The sequence below is a fragment of the Rutidosis leptorrhynchoides genome, chromosome 3 (assembly GCF_046630445.1).
Source record: "Rutidosis leptorrhynchoides isolate AG116_Rl617_1_P2 chromosome 3, CSIRO_AGI_Rlap_v1, whole genome shotgun sequence".
Lineage (NCBI taxonomy): Eukaryota > Viridiplantae > Streptophyta > Magnoliopsida > Asterales > Asteraceae > Rutidosis > Rutidosis leptorrhynchoides.
In genome coordinates this window covers 168,692,863-168,708,428 of record NC_092335.1, presented here as the reverse complement: position 1 = coordinate 168,708,428, position 15,566 = coordinate 168,692,863, and the positions used below count along the sequence as shown (strand labels likewise).

Here is a 15,566-nt window from a genome sequence, read left to right as displayed (position 1 = left end):
TCATAAATGATTATATTGTTTCATTGTCACGCCTAATTTGTTTCAAGACCCAATTGACCCGAAAGCTTGACCCATTTGACCCAAATTTGAGAGTATGGGTCTCAATTGCCAGGTATAATAATTAGTAATTGTGTGTTTGTGTTTGCAGGAGTTTCTTGAATTGGTTGGGCTGACGTTCGATAAACTATCTTCTGCATCTGGAGGATGCTTTACAAAAATGAGTAAATTTCTTACAATCTGTAGCACTTTCAACATGGCCGGGTTTATATCGAAATTACAGCTGGATGGATTAATTGTTAGACTATTTGAACATTTTTTAAATTTTGCTGAGTAAGTAATTAATTTATTTGGTAACAGTTAGACTTGGACAACTTGAAAACTTAACTAAGTTTGTTCTTTCTTTTACCGTGTTTGAAGGCTGAATTCCTCAGCTGTAGTATTGGAAATGGAAAAATTTATGACCATGATGATCGATGATAGCGAGTCACTTAATCTCGAGCTTCTAGATCTCCTAGTCGCTAGTGTTAGAAATGATAAAAAGGTAATCTTTGCCAAAGTGTTTTCAATTCTTCATTTATCTATTATCTATCTATTAATCTATTATTATGTAATATTTAATACTAAATACTAAATACTAATACTAAATTGTTGATTGTATTGCAGATTACTTCACCTGTTAGTTGGCAATTAGGGGTAAATATATTCAACAACTGTCCTGCTAAACTTAAACCACATTACCCACATACGGTATACAACCATTATTATTAATTTTTTTTTTTTTTATGTTGTCGTGTGTATGTCGCAATTGCCCATATATTTGTATATATCTGGTACATGGGTGTTTAATATTTAATTTCAAACCGTTTGCCTCGAAAAACGAACCGAATGAAAACCGGAAAAACCCAAACCGAATTTGAATTCGGTATTCGATTTGGTTTAGGTTCGGTTTACAAATTTGAGTTCGGTTAAACCGAAAGCAAAATTCAACTAATAAATATATTAAATTAATTATTGGTGTAATCAACTCAAAGTGGTTAATCCAATTAATCAAAAATTTTGTTTTACAGGTTAAGGAAACTAGTCTTTATACAACTGAGATTATCAATTTTGAAAAAGTTACAGTTCACAAGATAAAACTCGAGTGTCAAGAGGTTAGAAGTAACTATCTAGGCATCCGTTTTGATGATCTGTCAATACCATCCGTACCTATAACACAATGGAGCGGAAAACGCAAAAGAAATCTCTCTCGGCAAAAGGAACAAGTAATACCATTTGCTTATGTTCATTCTAATTATACTCTAGCTATGCTAATCATATTCATGATTTCATAAATCTGTACGGTTATAGGTTCACTCTGTTTGATTTGGGTGAAAATTTGGTGGGTAGATCGATTAATATTTTAAAATATATATAAAATTCATGAGCTGCCTTTGACTTTGACTGACATAGACCGGGCTCGGCCGACTCACCCTACTTTGAATTACTTTGACTGACTTTGACCGACTTTTAAGGTATTTTTGGACGACTCGGGACTAAGGTTCGAGAACTAGGATCTCGGGGGAGATCTCGGCAACTCGAAAAAATCTCAGGGAGATCTCGGACGTTGACTTACGTTGACTTTTTGGTTTTTTAATATAAATATATAAAAACAATAAATACATGTATAGTTATATATTTATATACATTTTTATGAGATTTTACAACAAAATCCGAGAAATGAGCTAGAAAATCCGAGATTTTACAAGAAACCCGAGAAATGAGGGAGAAAATCCGAGAAATCGTGGCTTTGACCAAGTTTGATCCCGTTGACCGAGAAATCTCGGGAGATGGACATCTCGTGTCGTCGCCTTTCAAAAACGAGATCTCGTAGAAATCTCGGGGAGAAACAACGAGATTTACAACACTGGTCGGGACGGGCTAGTCTCCAAACCGACACGTCGGCCCGACTTTCACAACAGTGATTTAAATGTACAAATAAGTGTTTGAATGTTAACGAAATGAACTGTGCTACCACTAATTATATGCGTTGCGTACAGGAAAAAGTTTTTGGTTCTGAATCTGGCATAAAGTGTATCGAAGGCTACAACGTAGAGTGCAGTATTGCGCCTATTCTTAGAGCAATTTTCAGCAAACATGGTGATATTGCAGCTAACTGTTCACTACAAGCACCTTCTATGAGAGCATTGTATCTTACAGTCGTTTGTAAGATTGTTAGACGGATTCAAAACAATGATGCTATTGAGATAGAAGAAATTGAGAGTGAACTTTCAGATGCAGAGGCGGCTAATATTAACGTGTCGTGGATTAGAGCTCACTTAGACGCCACGAACAAACGGAAGAAGGCCATCGAAGAGTCCGTTTTAGTTATGGAAACGATGAAAAACATCATTCGGGTGAAAGGAGGTGCGAAAATGGATTTGAAAGAGACACAAATGGAGCTTATGGCTGCACAACTAGATTTACGAAAGGCTGAGGAAAATTTAAGTAAGGCTCAAGGGCGCGTGAAAATACTTGATCAAAATTTTAAAAAGGATAAAGGGTGTGTGGAAATACTTGATCTTGTTCAAAATAAGCTAAATGGAAACAGAGTACAAGTTAAAGATGCAAAGCCAATTTTATAGGCTAAAATGGACATATTCGGGCTGAGTTGAGTCGACCTGACAACACGTACATAAACAGAGGAGGTTTTATCAAACAAAATTTCTGTATATTCATTAATTAGGGTATTTTACTATTTTAGAAGTTATGCTCAACTGGTTATGGTTTAGTCCCTGGTGTGGATGCTGTTGATGTAACTTCAGCAACTACACATTTGGGTTTGATTCGAGTTGTGAAATCGAGTTTGAAGTTCAATTTTTGGGAATTGATTTGGATTGAAATTTGAAATTGATTTGCATTCACAATCGTGTATCTGAAACTGATATTTGTTCGATTTCCAGCTTTTTGTGGAATTAACATTAGAGATTTATTCTTGAAAATGGTGGTTTGCAACTTTGCATCACTTAAATCTATCATCTCAATTGGGTCCCTTTGTGTGTGTGTGTGATCAAATGTGTGTGTGTTCGTGTATATAGAATCTCTACAAAGTGTTATAAACGATAGGGCCTTACTATGTCACTATGAAGAAACGGAACGTGTAAAGACAAGATGGGTGGGTCAGGTCAAGTTGTCAAGTGGGTCAAACAGGTCGATCAGGTTGAGCCGTTATCTTTTCCTTTCCCTCTATAATTTCTAATCTGACATGATTTTGTAGTATTCATACTATCTTATACAATATATTATCTTTAAAAGCGACTAAATTCACAGTTTGACCAGCACATTCTTAGGAAAATTGTTCTTTTTTTTTTTTTTTTTTTTTTTTTATGCCCAGGAAATCGAAAATGAACCCACTCTTTTGACCGGAGCAATTTGACCCATGAAATTGGCCAAGCCCCATGAGCCAGTTAGGATGACAAGTGCATCACTAACAAAGTGTAAACATAAGATTTTTGTCAGTTTGTCCAAACCTTGAGTATTTTTTTTTTTTTTTTTTTTTTTTTTTTTTTATATTGCGTATCCGACTCGCGAATCGACTAATTCTAGGGTGACCACTCACTTTGTAGGTAACTCGTTCCTTGACCACAAAGGGCTTTAATTCTTTTGCTCATAGGATTTGAACTTGAGACTTCTGATTATTTTCACCCATAGAGATTAGATGAATACAACTACTAAGCCACCACCCATACTTGTGTTGTTGGTTCAGTGGTAATGACACATATCTCTTTGTTGGATGTTGAGAGTTCGATTCCCTGGGGTAACAACATTGCACATATGCAAGAGATGATCATGTGGGTGGTTTAGTCCCTCTGGCTCTGGATGATCCCAAAATGCTGTTAAAAGAAAAGAAAAAAAAAAAAAAAAAAACTAGGCCACTATCGGTTACTGTTTGTCATAGTAACATATAGACTCATAGATTCTTAAGAAGAGATGTACAAATTCATATACATTGTAGCAATTTTAGAAATGACTACGAGGACCACCTATAATTGGCAAAAAAATAAAATAAAAAATGATTACATCCTACAAATTGCATTCAGTGACCGTGATTATATTTTTAAGGTAATAATGATAAGCAATTTTGTTGTGAGAAGTAAGTGACAAATTGCAATAACCCAAAACAAGTTGAAAAGTACAATAAAAAAAAGGTTGAAAAAAGAGAGTACAAAATGTCATTTATATTAACGAAACAAAATGACATTAGAGAAATTGGGCACAGATTGAGATAAAAAAGTACTCCTATGAAATGTCCCGTTCTTATTGATTAAAAACGTTCTATATTAATTGATTTCGTTGCGAGGTTTTGACCTCTATATGAGACGTTTTTCAAAGACTGCATTCATTTTAAAACAAACCATAACCTTTATTTCATCAATAAAGGTTTAAAAAGCTTTACGTAGATTATCAAATAATGATAATCTAAAATATCCTGTTTACACACGACCATTACATAATGGTTTACAATACAAATATGTTACAACAAAATAAGTTTCTTGAATGCAGTTTTTACACAATATCATACAAGCATGGACTTCAAATCTCGTCCTTATTTAAGTATGCGACAGCGGAAGTTCTTAATAATCACCTGAGAATAAACATGCTTAAAACGTCAACAAAAATGTTGGTGATTTATAGGTTTAACCTATATATATCAAATCATAATAATAGACCACAAGATTTCATATTTCAATACACATCCCATACATAGAGATAAAAATCATTCATATGGTGAACACCTGGTAACCGACATTAACAAGATGCATATATAAGAATATCCCCATCATTCCGGGACACCCTTCGGATATGATATAAATTTCGAAGTACTAAAGCATCCGGTACTTTGGATGGGGTTTGTTAGGCCCAATAGATCTATCTTTAGGATTCGCGTCAATTAGGGTGTCTGTTCCCTAATTCTTAGATTACCAGACTTAATAAAAAGGGGCATATTCGATTTCGATAATTCAACCATAGAATGTAGTTTCACGTACTTGTGTCTATTTTGTAAATCATTTATAAAACCTGCATGTATTCTCATCCCAAAAATATTAGATTTTAAAAGTGGGACTATAACTCACTTTCACAGATTTTTACTTCGTCGGGAAGTAAGACTTGGCCACTGGATGATTCACGAACCTATAACAATATATACATATATATCAAAGTATGTTCAAAATATATTTACAACACTTTTAATATATTTTGATGTTTTAAGTTTATTAAGTCAGCTGTACTCGTTAGTAACCTACAACTAGTTGTCCACAGTTAGATGTACAGAAATAAATCGATAAATGTTATCTTGAATCAATCCACGACCCAGTGTATACGTATCTCAGTATTGATCACAACTCAAACTATATATATTTTGGAATCAACCTCAACCCTGTATAGCTAACTCCAACATTCACATATAGAGTGTCTATGGTTGTTCCGAAATATATATAGATGTGTCGACATGATAGGTCGAAACATTGTATACGTGTCTATGGTATCTCAAGATTACATAATATACAATACAAGTTGATTAAGTTATGGTTGGAATAGATTTGTTACAAATTTTCACGTAGCTAAAATGAGAAAAATTATCCAATCTTGTTTTACCCATAACTTCTTCATTTTAAATCCGTTTTGAGTGAATCAAATTGCTATGGTTTCATATTGAACTCTATTTTATGAATCTAAACAGAAAAAGTATAGGTTTATAGTCGGAAAAATAAGTTACAAGTTGTTTTTGTAAAGGTAGTCATTTCAGTCGAAAGAACGACGTCTAGATGACCATTTTAGAAAACATACTTCCACTTTGAGTTTAACCATAATTTTTGGATATAGTTTCATGTTCATAATAAAAATCATTTTCTCAGAATAACAACTTTTAAATCAAACTTTATCATAGTTTTTAATTAACTAACCCAAAACAGCCCGCGGTGTTACTACGACGGCGTAAATCCGGTTTTACGGTGTTTTTCGTGTCTCCGGGTTTTAAATCATTAAGTTAGCATATCATATATATATAGAACATGTGTTTAGTTGATTTTAAAAGTCAAGTTAGAAGGATTAACTTTTGTTTGCGAACAAGTTTAGAATTAACTAAACTATGTTCTAGTGATTACAAGTTTAAACCTTCGAATAAGATAGCTTTATATATATGAATTGAATGATGTTATGAACATCATTACTACCTTAAGTTCCTTGGATAAACCTACTGGAAAAGTGAAAAATGGATCTAGCTTCAACGGATCCTTGGATGGCTCGAAGTTCTTGAAGCAGAATCATGACACGAAAACAAGTTCAAGTAAGATCATCACTTGAAATAAGATTGTTATAGTTATAGAAATTGAACCAAAGTTTGAATATGATTATTACCTTGTATTAGAATGATAACCTACTGTAAGAAACAAAGATTTCTTGAGGTTGGATGATCACCTTACAAGATTGGAAGTGAGCTAGCAAACTTGAAAGTATTCTTGATTTTATGTAACTAGAACTTGTAGAATATATGAAGAACACTTAGAACTTGAAGATAGAACTTGAGAGAGATCAATTAGATGAAGAAAATTGAAGAATGAAAGTGTTTGTAGGTGTTTTTGGTCGTTGGTGTATGGATTAGATATAAAGGATATGTAATTTTGTTTTCATGTAAATAAGTCATGAATGATTACTCATATTTTTGTAATTTTATGAGATATTTCATGCTAGTTGCCAAATGATGGTTCCCACATGTGTTAGGTGACTCACATGGGCTGCTAAGAGCTGATCATTGGAGTGTATATACCAATAGTACATACATCTAAAAGCTGTGTATTGTACGAGTACGAATACGGGTGCATACGAGTAGAATTGTTGATGAAACTGAACGAGGATGTAATTGTAAGCATTTTTGTTAAGTAGAAGTATTTTGATAAGTGTATTGAAGTCTTTCAAAAGTGTATAAATACATATTAAAACACTACATGTATATACATTTTAACTGAGTCGTTAAGTCATCGTTAGTCGTTACATGTAAGTGTTGTTTTGAAACCTTTAGGTTAACGATCTTGTTAAATGTTGTTAACCCAATGTTTATAATATCAAATGAGATTTTAAATTATTATATTATCATGATATTATCATGTATGAATATCTCTTAATATGATATATATACATTAAATGTCTTTACAACGATAATCGTTACATATATGTCTCGTTTAAAAATCATTAAGTTAGTAGTCTTGTTTTTACATATGTAGTTCATTGTTAATATACTTAATGATATGTTTACTTATAATAGTATCATATTAACTATATATATATATCCATATATATGTCATCATATAGTTTTTACAAGTTTTAACGTTCGTGAATCACCGGTCAACTTGGGTGGTCAATTGTCTATATGAAACATATTTCAATTAATCAAGTCTTAACAAGTTTGATTGCTTAACATGTTGGAAACATTTAATCATGTAAATATTAATCTCAATTAATATATATAAACATGGAAAAGTTCGGGTCACTACAGTACCTACCCGTTAAATAAATTTCGTCCCGAAATTTTAAACAGTTGAAGGTGTTGACGAATCTTCTAGAAATAGATGCGGGTATTTCTTCTTCATCTGATCTTCACGCTCCCAGGTGAACTCGGGTCCTCTACGAGCATTCCATCGAACCTTAACAATTGGTATCTTGTTTTGGTTAAGTCTTTTAACCTCACGATCCATTATTTCGACGGGTTCTTCGATGAATTGAAGTTTTTCGTTGATTTGGATTTCATCTAACGGAATAGTGAGATCTTCTTTAGCAAAACATTTCTTCAAATTCGAGACGTGGAAAGTGTTACGTACAGCCGCGAGTTGTTGAGGTAACTCAAGTCGGTAAGCTACTAGTCCGACACGATCAATAATCTTGAATGGTCCAATATACCTTGGATTTAATTTCCCTCGTTTACCAAATCTGTGAAGACCCGTCCTAATCCATCCGGACGAAGTCCATATCGATTATAAACGATTCACATCAGTTGATTACATCGCGAGGTACTTGACCTCTATATGATACATTTTACAAACATTGCATTCGTTTTTGAAAAGACAATCTTTCATTTCATCGAATTTGACGGCATACATATCATTTCATAATATATCTAACTATAATTGACTTAATAATAATCTTGATGAACTCAACGACTCGAATGCAACGTCTTTTGAAATATGCCATGAATGACTCCAAGTAATATCTTTAAAATGAGCAAATGCACAGCGGAAGATTTCTTTCGTACCTGAGAATAAACATGCTTTCAAGTGTCAACCAAAAGGTTGGTGAGTTCATTAGTTTAACATAAATAATCATTTCAATATTTTAATAGACCACAAGTTTTCATATTCCAAATTCTCATAAATAAACGTCCCATGCATAGAGACAAAAATATCATTCATATGGATTGAACACCTGGTAACCGACATTCACAATATGCATCTAAGAATATCCCCATCATTCCGGGATCCTCCTTCGGACATGATATAAATTTCGAAGTACTAAAGCATCCAGTACTTTGGATGGGGCTTGTTGGGCCCGATAGATCTATCTTTAGAGTTCGCGTCAATTAGGGTGTCTGTTCCCTAATTCTTAGATTACCAGACTATATAAAAAGGGGCATATTCGATTTCGATCATTCAACCATATAATGTAGTTTCAATTACTTGTGTCTATTTCGTAAAACAGTTATAAAAACAACGCATGTATTCTCAGTCCCAAAAATATATATTGCGAAAGCATTTAAAAAAGGAATAATGAAACTCACTGTAATCTATTTTGTAGTAAAAATACATATGACGACATTGAACAATGTAGGGTTGACCTCGGATTCACGAACCTATATCATTTATATATACATATATTAATATATAATCGTATTTGAACAAATTCATATCTTATAGCTTGTAATATATAATTAATTTATGTTTATATTTAAAATGATTAATCTTTATATAATTTTGTTAATATATATTTAGTTTATATTGTATTAAAAATACTTAATTTATTATATATGATTATTTGTATGAAAATTGATATTATGATTAATACACACTTGTATGCAAAATTACTTATAAACGTATTTTCATATACTTAATATTTATCTAATAAAAATAAGTTTAATACTGGTAAATACAAGTTGTATTTAATTATATTGATAATAATACCACTATTACTGATATTCATATTAATAATAAATTTTGTCAATAATATTAATACTAATAATACTAAAAATGGTACTAACGCTAATATTAATGAAAATAATAATAAATTGTGTTATTTTCATAATAACACTAATAATAATAGTCATAATCATAATAGTAATACTTGTATCAATTTTAATCATATTAGTAATACTAATACTAGTAATGATAATAACTTTTAGTAATAATCAATAATAATATCATTATTATAATTATAATTACTATATAAACATAAATGGTAACTATTATTTTTATTAGTAGAAATAATAATACTAGTAACTATAACACTAGTAACACTAGTAACAATAATAATAACTATAATAATAATAATAATAATAATAATAATAATAATAATAATAATAATAATAATAATAATAATAATAATAATAATAATAATAATAATAACAAAAAATATAAAAGTGTATACCCTTGTTTTAAGGCTTTTCCAAAAATAAATGCCCACGACGAGGCTCGAACCTCCGACCTCTCGTAACCCCGACACTTCATTTAACCAGCTGGGCTAAGCCCATTTATCCGAAAGATTGCAGAACTCAAATAAATTTAACCCGTAAATTAAATGCTTCATCTTCTTCCTTCTGCTTGAAATCAAACGAATCAAAAATCCAAACCATGTATTACAATCTTCGATTGAGGACTTAACATTTAATTAAAACTTATCATTGTTGTATACTAAAAAAAAAATTAAAACAAAAAAAAAAATGAATGTTACAGCTCACGCTGTTCGTGATAAAAAAAAAATTTACAAAATTTGATTTCGATTTCTAGGATGTTTTACAATATAATTATAACATGAAACATGTTTAAAATCATAACTAAAAACCTTTTGAATACTCAATTTTATCTGAAACAATCCCTAAAACTTTAATTTGATTATAGAATAAAGTTTGACTTTTAGAATTTAAATCTTTGACTTACGAATTCGCATTCGATATGAGGAATTGGTTCATGAAATTTTGCAGAAAGTTAGAGTGGACCAATCCTAACAATTCTGCATTTACACATTTTGGATTAAAAATTGATTTCGAGCTTTTGGTAAAAAGTTTTTCAATAACAGAGGTCCGACCTCTTTTTCTTAATTGCTATCAAAATTTAATCAAATAAAAGCTAAAAAGGTTTTATAATTGATATTTGGTAATGAAAGTGGTACACTGAATAAGTTTTTTTTTTATAACGAGTTGATTGATCGATATAATAGGGTGTATGTCGACAGACTTTGAGCAGGGTTAATTAATCAGAAAGAAAGAAGAAAAAAAAATATACAAGTTGGATAACGACCTGAAACTGCTTTTGGTTTGATATGGTAAATTGAATTTCACTTGAGATCAATTTAGAGGCAGGAAAGATTCGCTCAATTACAACATTTGTATTTTTCTGTAAGATTTCTTTATTTATAATATAAATATAATTATATTTGTAATAATAATAATAATTTTAATATTATTAATAAAATAATGATAATAATGTAAATAGTTAAAGATGATGATATTTATTAATGATAATACTACTAATCATATTATTAATAATAATAATATTGATAAAGATAATAAAGATAAAATTTTAATTGATAATGGAAATAATAATAATAATAATAATAATAATAATAATAATAATAATAATAATAATAATAATAATAATAATAATAATAATTCATTTAAATCCTATATAAACCCTAATTTTAATCATCTTCATAATTCTTATATAATGATAATAATAATAATGTTAATGATAGGAATGATGATATCATAATAACAATTTTTTTTTTTATAACTATACACTCTCCTATGATTATAATTTCCTAACCATCTTAATTTAGTATTTATTTTATCATCTTTTATATCATAATTATAATTATAATTATAATCATCACCATAATAATAGTATCAATAATCAATAATGGTAATAAAATAATGACAACAATATAACTAGTTAATTTTTAATACATGATTATTTTACATAAATTGAAATATTATAAATTTCTACATATAATATATTATTTATTTTTCAATATTCTCATATGAACAACAGTGTATAGAAGTTCATATATTAATCTACCACTATTAATATATACTTCTTTGTTATTAATTGAGAACATTTAAAACGTGTATTTCTAATTAAAGTAATCAAAGTTTATATTTCAAAATCCTATATATATATATATATAGATTTATTTTAATAATAAGTTTTATTATATCTTTCATTATTTTACTTATTTATTTAAATCAATTAACTCGTATGTTACTTCAAATTACATTCCAAAGTTAATATATATATTTACATTCATATTCTAATATGTATGTATCTATTTGCAAATAGCTGTTCGTGAATTCGTCGGAATCAGTCGAAGGTCAATTGGATATATGCAACAATTCAAAAGTTTTTGAGATTCAGTTTAACAGACTTTTTTTATCGTGTCGGAAACATATAAAAATTAAGTTTAAATTTGGTCGGAAATTCCCGGGTCATCACAGTACCTACCCGTTAAAGAAATTTCGTCCCGAAATTTGAGTGAGGTGGTCATGGCTAACAATAAAAATGTTTTCATGACGAATATGAGTTGATAAATTAAGTTTTATCATCATTGAGTAATATGGATCAAAATAATTTGATTAATCGAAGAGTACGAATGAAGCTATCATCAAAGAGTGAAATAGGAAAGTAAAGATTTATCTTAACTTTTGACAGAGTCAGGGTTGAATTTAGAAAATAAGGTTCGTCTTATCTTTTGACGTCATCTTGGTTGAATTCCGGAATTCAAGGGATTTAAAGAAAATCTTCGAAATCTAAAAGATTTGATTCTTCGGCGAATAAGGAAATTAAGGTCTCTATAATTAAATGCGGTGATCTGCCTCGATTCCTCTGTCTGATATTTTCACTATAAATTTTACCTTTTCCGTTCCATTAATCTTCACCACTTCAATACCCAATTCCCAAATTCAAAAGATCGTGAAATGCTTAATCCAGTTCTGATCCTTGTCCTTATCCTGATTATCGCAACAATCATTCTCCTTTTCCAACTTCCACCGGAGGAATCCGTTTATTTCTACTATGCTTTAGGGATTATTGTATTTATAATCCTCCCGTGTCTTTATATTGCTATACACACTGATATCCACGGTTTGTAATTTCGGTGTTGTTGTTGGGCTTTATATTTTCTCTTATATTTTAGAGCTCTTTGCCTTTTTATTATCCTCCCGACCTCTAGTAAAGCGAGTAATGGTCCAGAATTCGTAAGTATGGAATTTCGAATAAACATCGTGTTCTAAATAAGAACTAATGTATTAGCACGATTTGATTTATCAAATTACCAGAATCACGGAGAATAGAACTATCAAGAAAATACTTTCTTGATATGTTCAGAAGTTAAGCATAATGAAAGAGTTATGTAACAGGGCACGTGATGACGTTAGGATCTGTGAATCATCACGTCCCATTAGAAACTCAGTATGACTTACTGTAATATAATCACGTTGATCAAGTGTCATTATATTATACTAACTCATGCTTCAGTTCCCAACATTACTTCAATAACATTCATATTTTAAGCTCGAAAGTTTACAGAATATAGAAACTAACAGTTTCTATATGATGTAACACTGATAGCACGAAGAGATAAATGATTTCAGATAAGAATAGTTATGAAAATATCTTCAGAAATATGGAAGATATTTATAATGAAAGATACTTTAAATATTTTGAATATCTAAGATCAGAGGATGATGAAAACTATTGTCCACAAGGATTTAGAGTAAGGAGCAAGATATTCGCTAAAGACTTCAGCAGGCATTGAATCATTTAGATTCTTTGAAGTCAAACTTATTCTTTATGATTTGTCCACGGCTTCCTTCATAGTTTCACATAATCCGCTTTTCGGTACTAAATTTTCTATTGAATGTTTCCAATATATTGATACACAGGAAGCGCGAAGAGGTAAATAATTTCGGACGAAAATATTTATGAAAATATCCTCAGAAATATCGAAGATATTGATGATGATATTTTGGAATTTTAAGTTCGATGGTGGATGGAGAAAGATTTTCCGCAAGATTTTAACATGACTTCGGAGCAAGATATTCTCTAAAGATTTCAACGGATCCAGAATTTTCTGGATTCTTTGAATATAGGGTATGGTCCTTGTATTTGTCCTTGGTCTCCTTCATGGGTAGCTCAATATGTTTTTCAGTACCAAATTTTCTATCGAGCGTTCCTAACACTCCTTTCTTTATCATCAAACTTTTGGCCGTTTAAGCCATCTATAATTTTACTGTTTCCTCTGCATTTAATGCAGCCATATCTGAATCATCGGTTATCAATTCGAGGTGGTTTCAGGAGAATTGTGTTTTTAGATGATTAAACGCTGATGGTAATATGATGGAATATGAAAGGTTCCCCGGTAACAATAAAAGAGCACGCATATATATCAAAGTTATAATAAGGTTGTTTTGAATGAAAAGTCGAAGTTGACTTGCTGGAGCTGGGACAAAATTGACTAATTTGGAAAGAGATTGCAAAGTTATTTTCGGTAATTATAACGCTAAAGGAATTAGCACAGCTATGCGTTAAACGTTTACTCAGTTTCTGAGAGTTTTCAGGTGCATAACAATATGCATCAATCTTTTCATCCGTAGATGAAGTGCGGTTGGTTCATCCTCTCGATTGAGGTGTTTTCAAGAATCATGAAAGGTTTGAACGCAGATTGTAATCGTTGAGATACAAATGAGAATTAAGATGAAAATCAAGTGGCAAACTTGAAGAGATGTTTAGTTTCATATGTTCTAATCAATATTTTAATTCATTTTTAATTGTCCAATGTTTGTAGTCCACAGATGATAGTCCACAGTTAGCAGTTCAATAATTCATATATAGTTTATAATCTTCGAATTAATTAATACGTATCGTGACCCTTGTACCGGTCTCAGACTCGATCACAACTCAAACTATATATATACTTTGGAATCAACCTCAACCCTGTATAGCTAACTCCAACATTCACTTATAGAGTGCCTATGGTTGTTCCGAAATATATATATGGATGGGTCGATATGATATGTCAAAACCTTGTATACGTGTCCCGATATTTAAAGTGCGTAAAATAAATACAGAAATTAAATGACGATAAATAAAATTGCGAGAATATAAATTGCGATAAATAAACTGCGATAAATAAATTGCGATAATTAAATTGCGATAAAATAAAATGTGATACAGAATTAAAAGTTAGCTAGGAACAGTTAGCTAGGATCTTGTTAGCGTGGTTTCTTAACAAAATTTCATATTGTTAATTAATTTGTTTCTAATCAATTTTTATTGTGTCTATTATTTCTTCATTATGCCACTTGTTGGATTCTGATAGGTCAAAATCCAAATATGAAATTGAATTTGAATGAAAATAGTTATTCTTTGGTGAACGAATACGTATATCGGTGGTTGTAAATAGGATAGTAAATGAACGTTGAATCAAATTCGAAGAATGTACAGTGTAACTTATTAATGTGAAATCTAAATATTCCTCGGGTATTACTTACCCGTTAAAATATTTTTACCATTAACAGTTTGTACAAAAGAATTTTTAATTATAATCTTTATGAAAACATATATACATATATATATTTTCTCCAGATGTAATCATGGAACTTAATGAGTCAATATGATATTAATCTCATTTGATTTATCGTTAGATCTAGAATACATAATCTCTAAAACATTAAAGATTACATAATCGCTATGAAGAACGAAGATAACTGATGTAGAACTATACGTAGAACGATGATTGTACTCGAGGTACTGAATGGGATGTTGAGGCATGTGATATTGAAACTTGGGTTGTTGGTGGTACTATTGATGCTGGTGATGTTGCTGAAGCTGGTACGTTTTGCACCATATTCTCCAAATTGATTACTCGAGCGCGAAGTTCGTTGACTTTTTGTATTATTCCAGAATGATTGTTAGTCGGAACGAGCGGATGAATAAGGTTTAGAATTATGGATAGAATATAATCATGGCGAGATACTCTGGAAATGAGAGAGAAAATGGTGTTTCGAACAGGTTCGCCGGTAAGTGCTTCAGGTTCTTCGCCAAGAGGGCAATGTGGTGGATGGAAATGATAGCCTTCCTTTTGTCTCCAATGTTTAAGAAGGCTACGAACCCATCAGATGAATTGGTTAATTCATTCTGGTGACACTGCTTTCGGAGCTTAGGTGAAACTCCATATTGGAATAGCTGTCGGAATCCGAGGAATTCGAACTGGTTGAGAGATTCATCTCGTACGAGCAAATGAAGGATTTTCGATAAGAAAAAGATTATAGG

General features: G+C 30.9%; 1 protein-coding gene across 1 annotated transcript; it reads left to right on the top strand.

The window, feature by feature from the left end:
• Positions 1-251: 251 nt before the first annotated feature.
• LOC139896989 (uncharacterized) lies at positions 252-2,833 on the top strand. Its single transcript, XM_071879632.1, has 5 exons — positions 252-330; positions 418-541; positions 664-747; positions 1,068-1,262; positions 2,037-2,833. Exons 1-5 carry the CDS (start codon positions 254-256, stop codon positions 2,619-2,621), a joined length of 1,065 nt encoding a protein of 354 aa, XP_071735733.1. The 5' UTR covers positions 252-253; the 3' UTR covers positions 2,622-2,833.
• Positions 2,834-15,566: the final 12,733 nt, after the last annotated feature.

Bases quoted from the DNA above. Each gene is read 5' to 3' on its own strand.
- LOC139896989 (XM_071879632.1), top strand. From the start codon at position 254: ATGGCCGGGTTTATATCGAAATTACAGCTGGATGGATTAATTGTTAGA. The intron at 542-663 runs GTAATCTTTGCC...ATTGTATTGCAG, and splicing joins GTGTTAGAAATGATAAAAAG to ATTACTTCACCTGTTAGTTG. The intron at 748-1,067 runs GTATACAACCAT...TTTGTTTTACAG, and splicing joins AACCACATTACCCACATACG to GTTAAGGAAACTAGTCTTTA.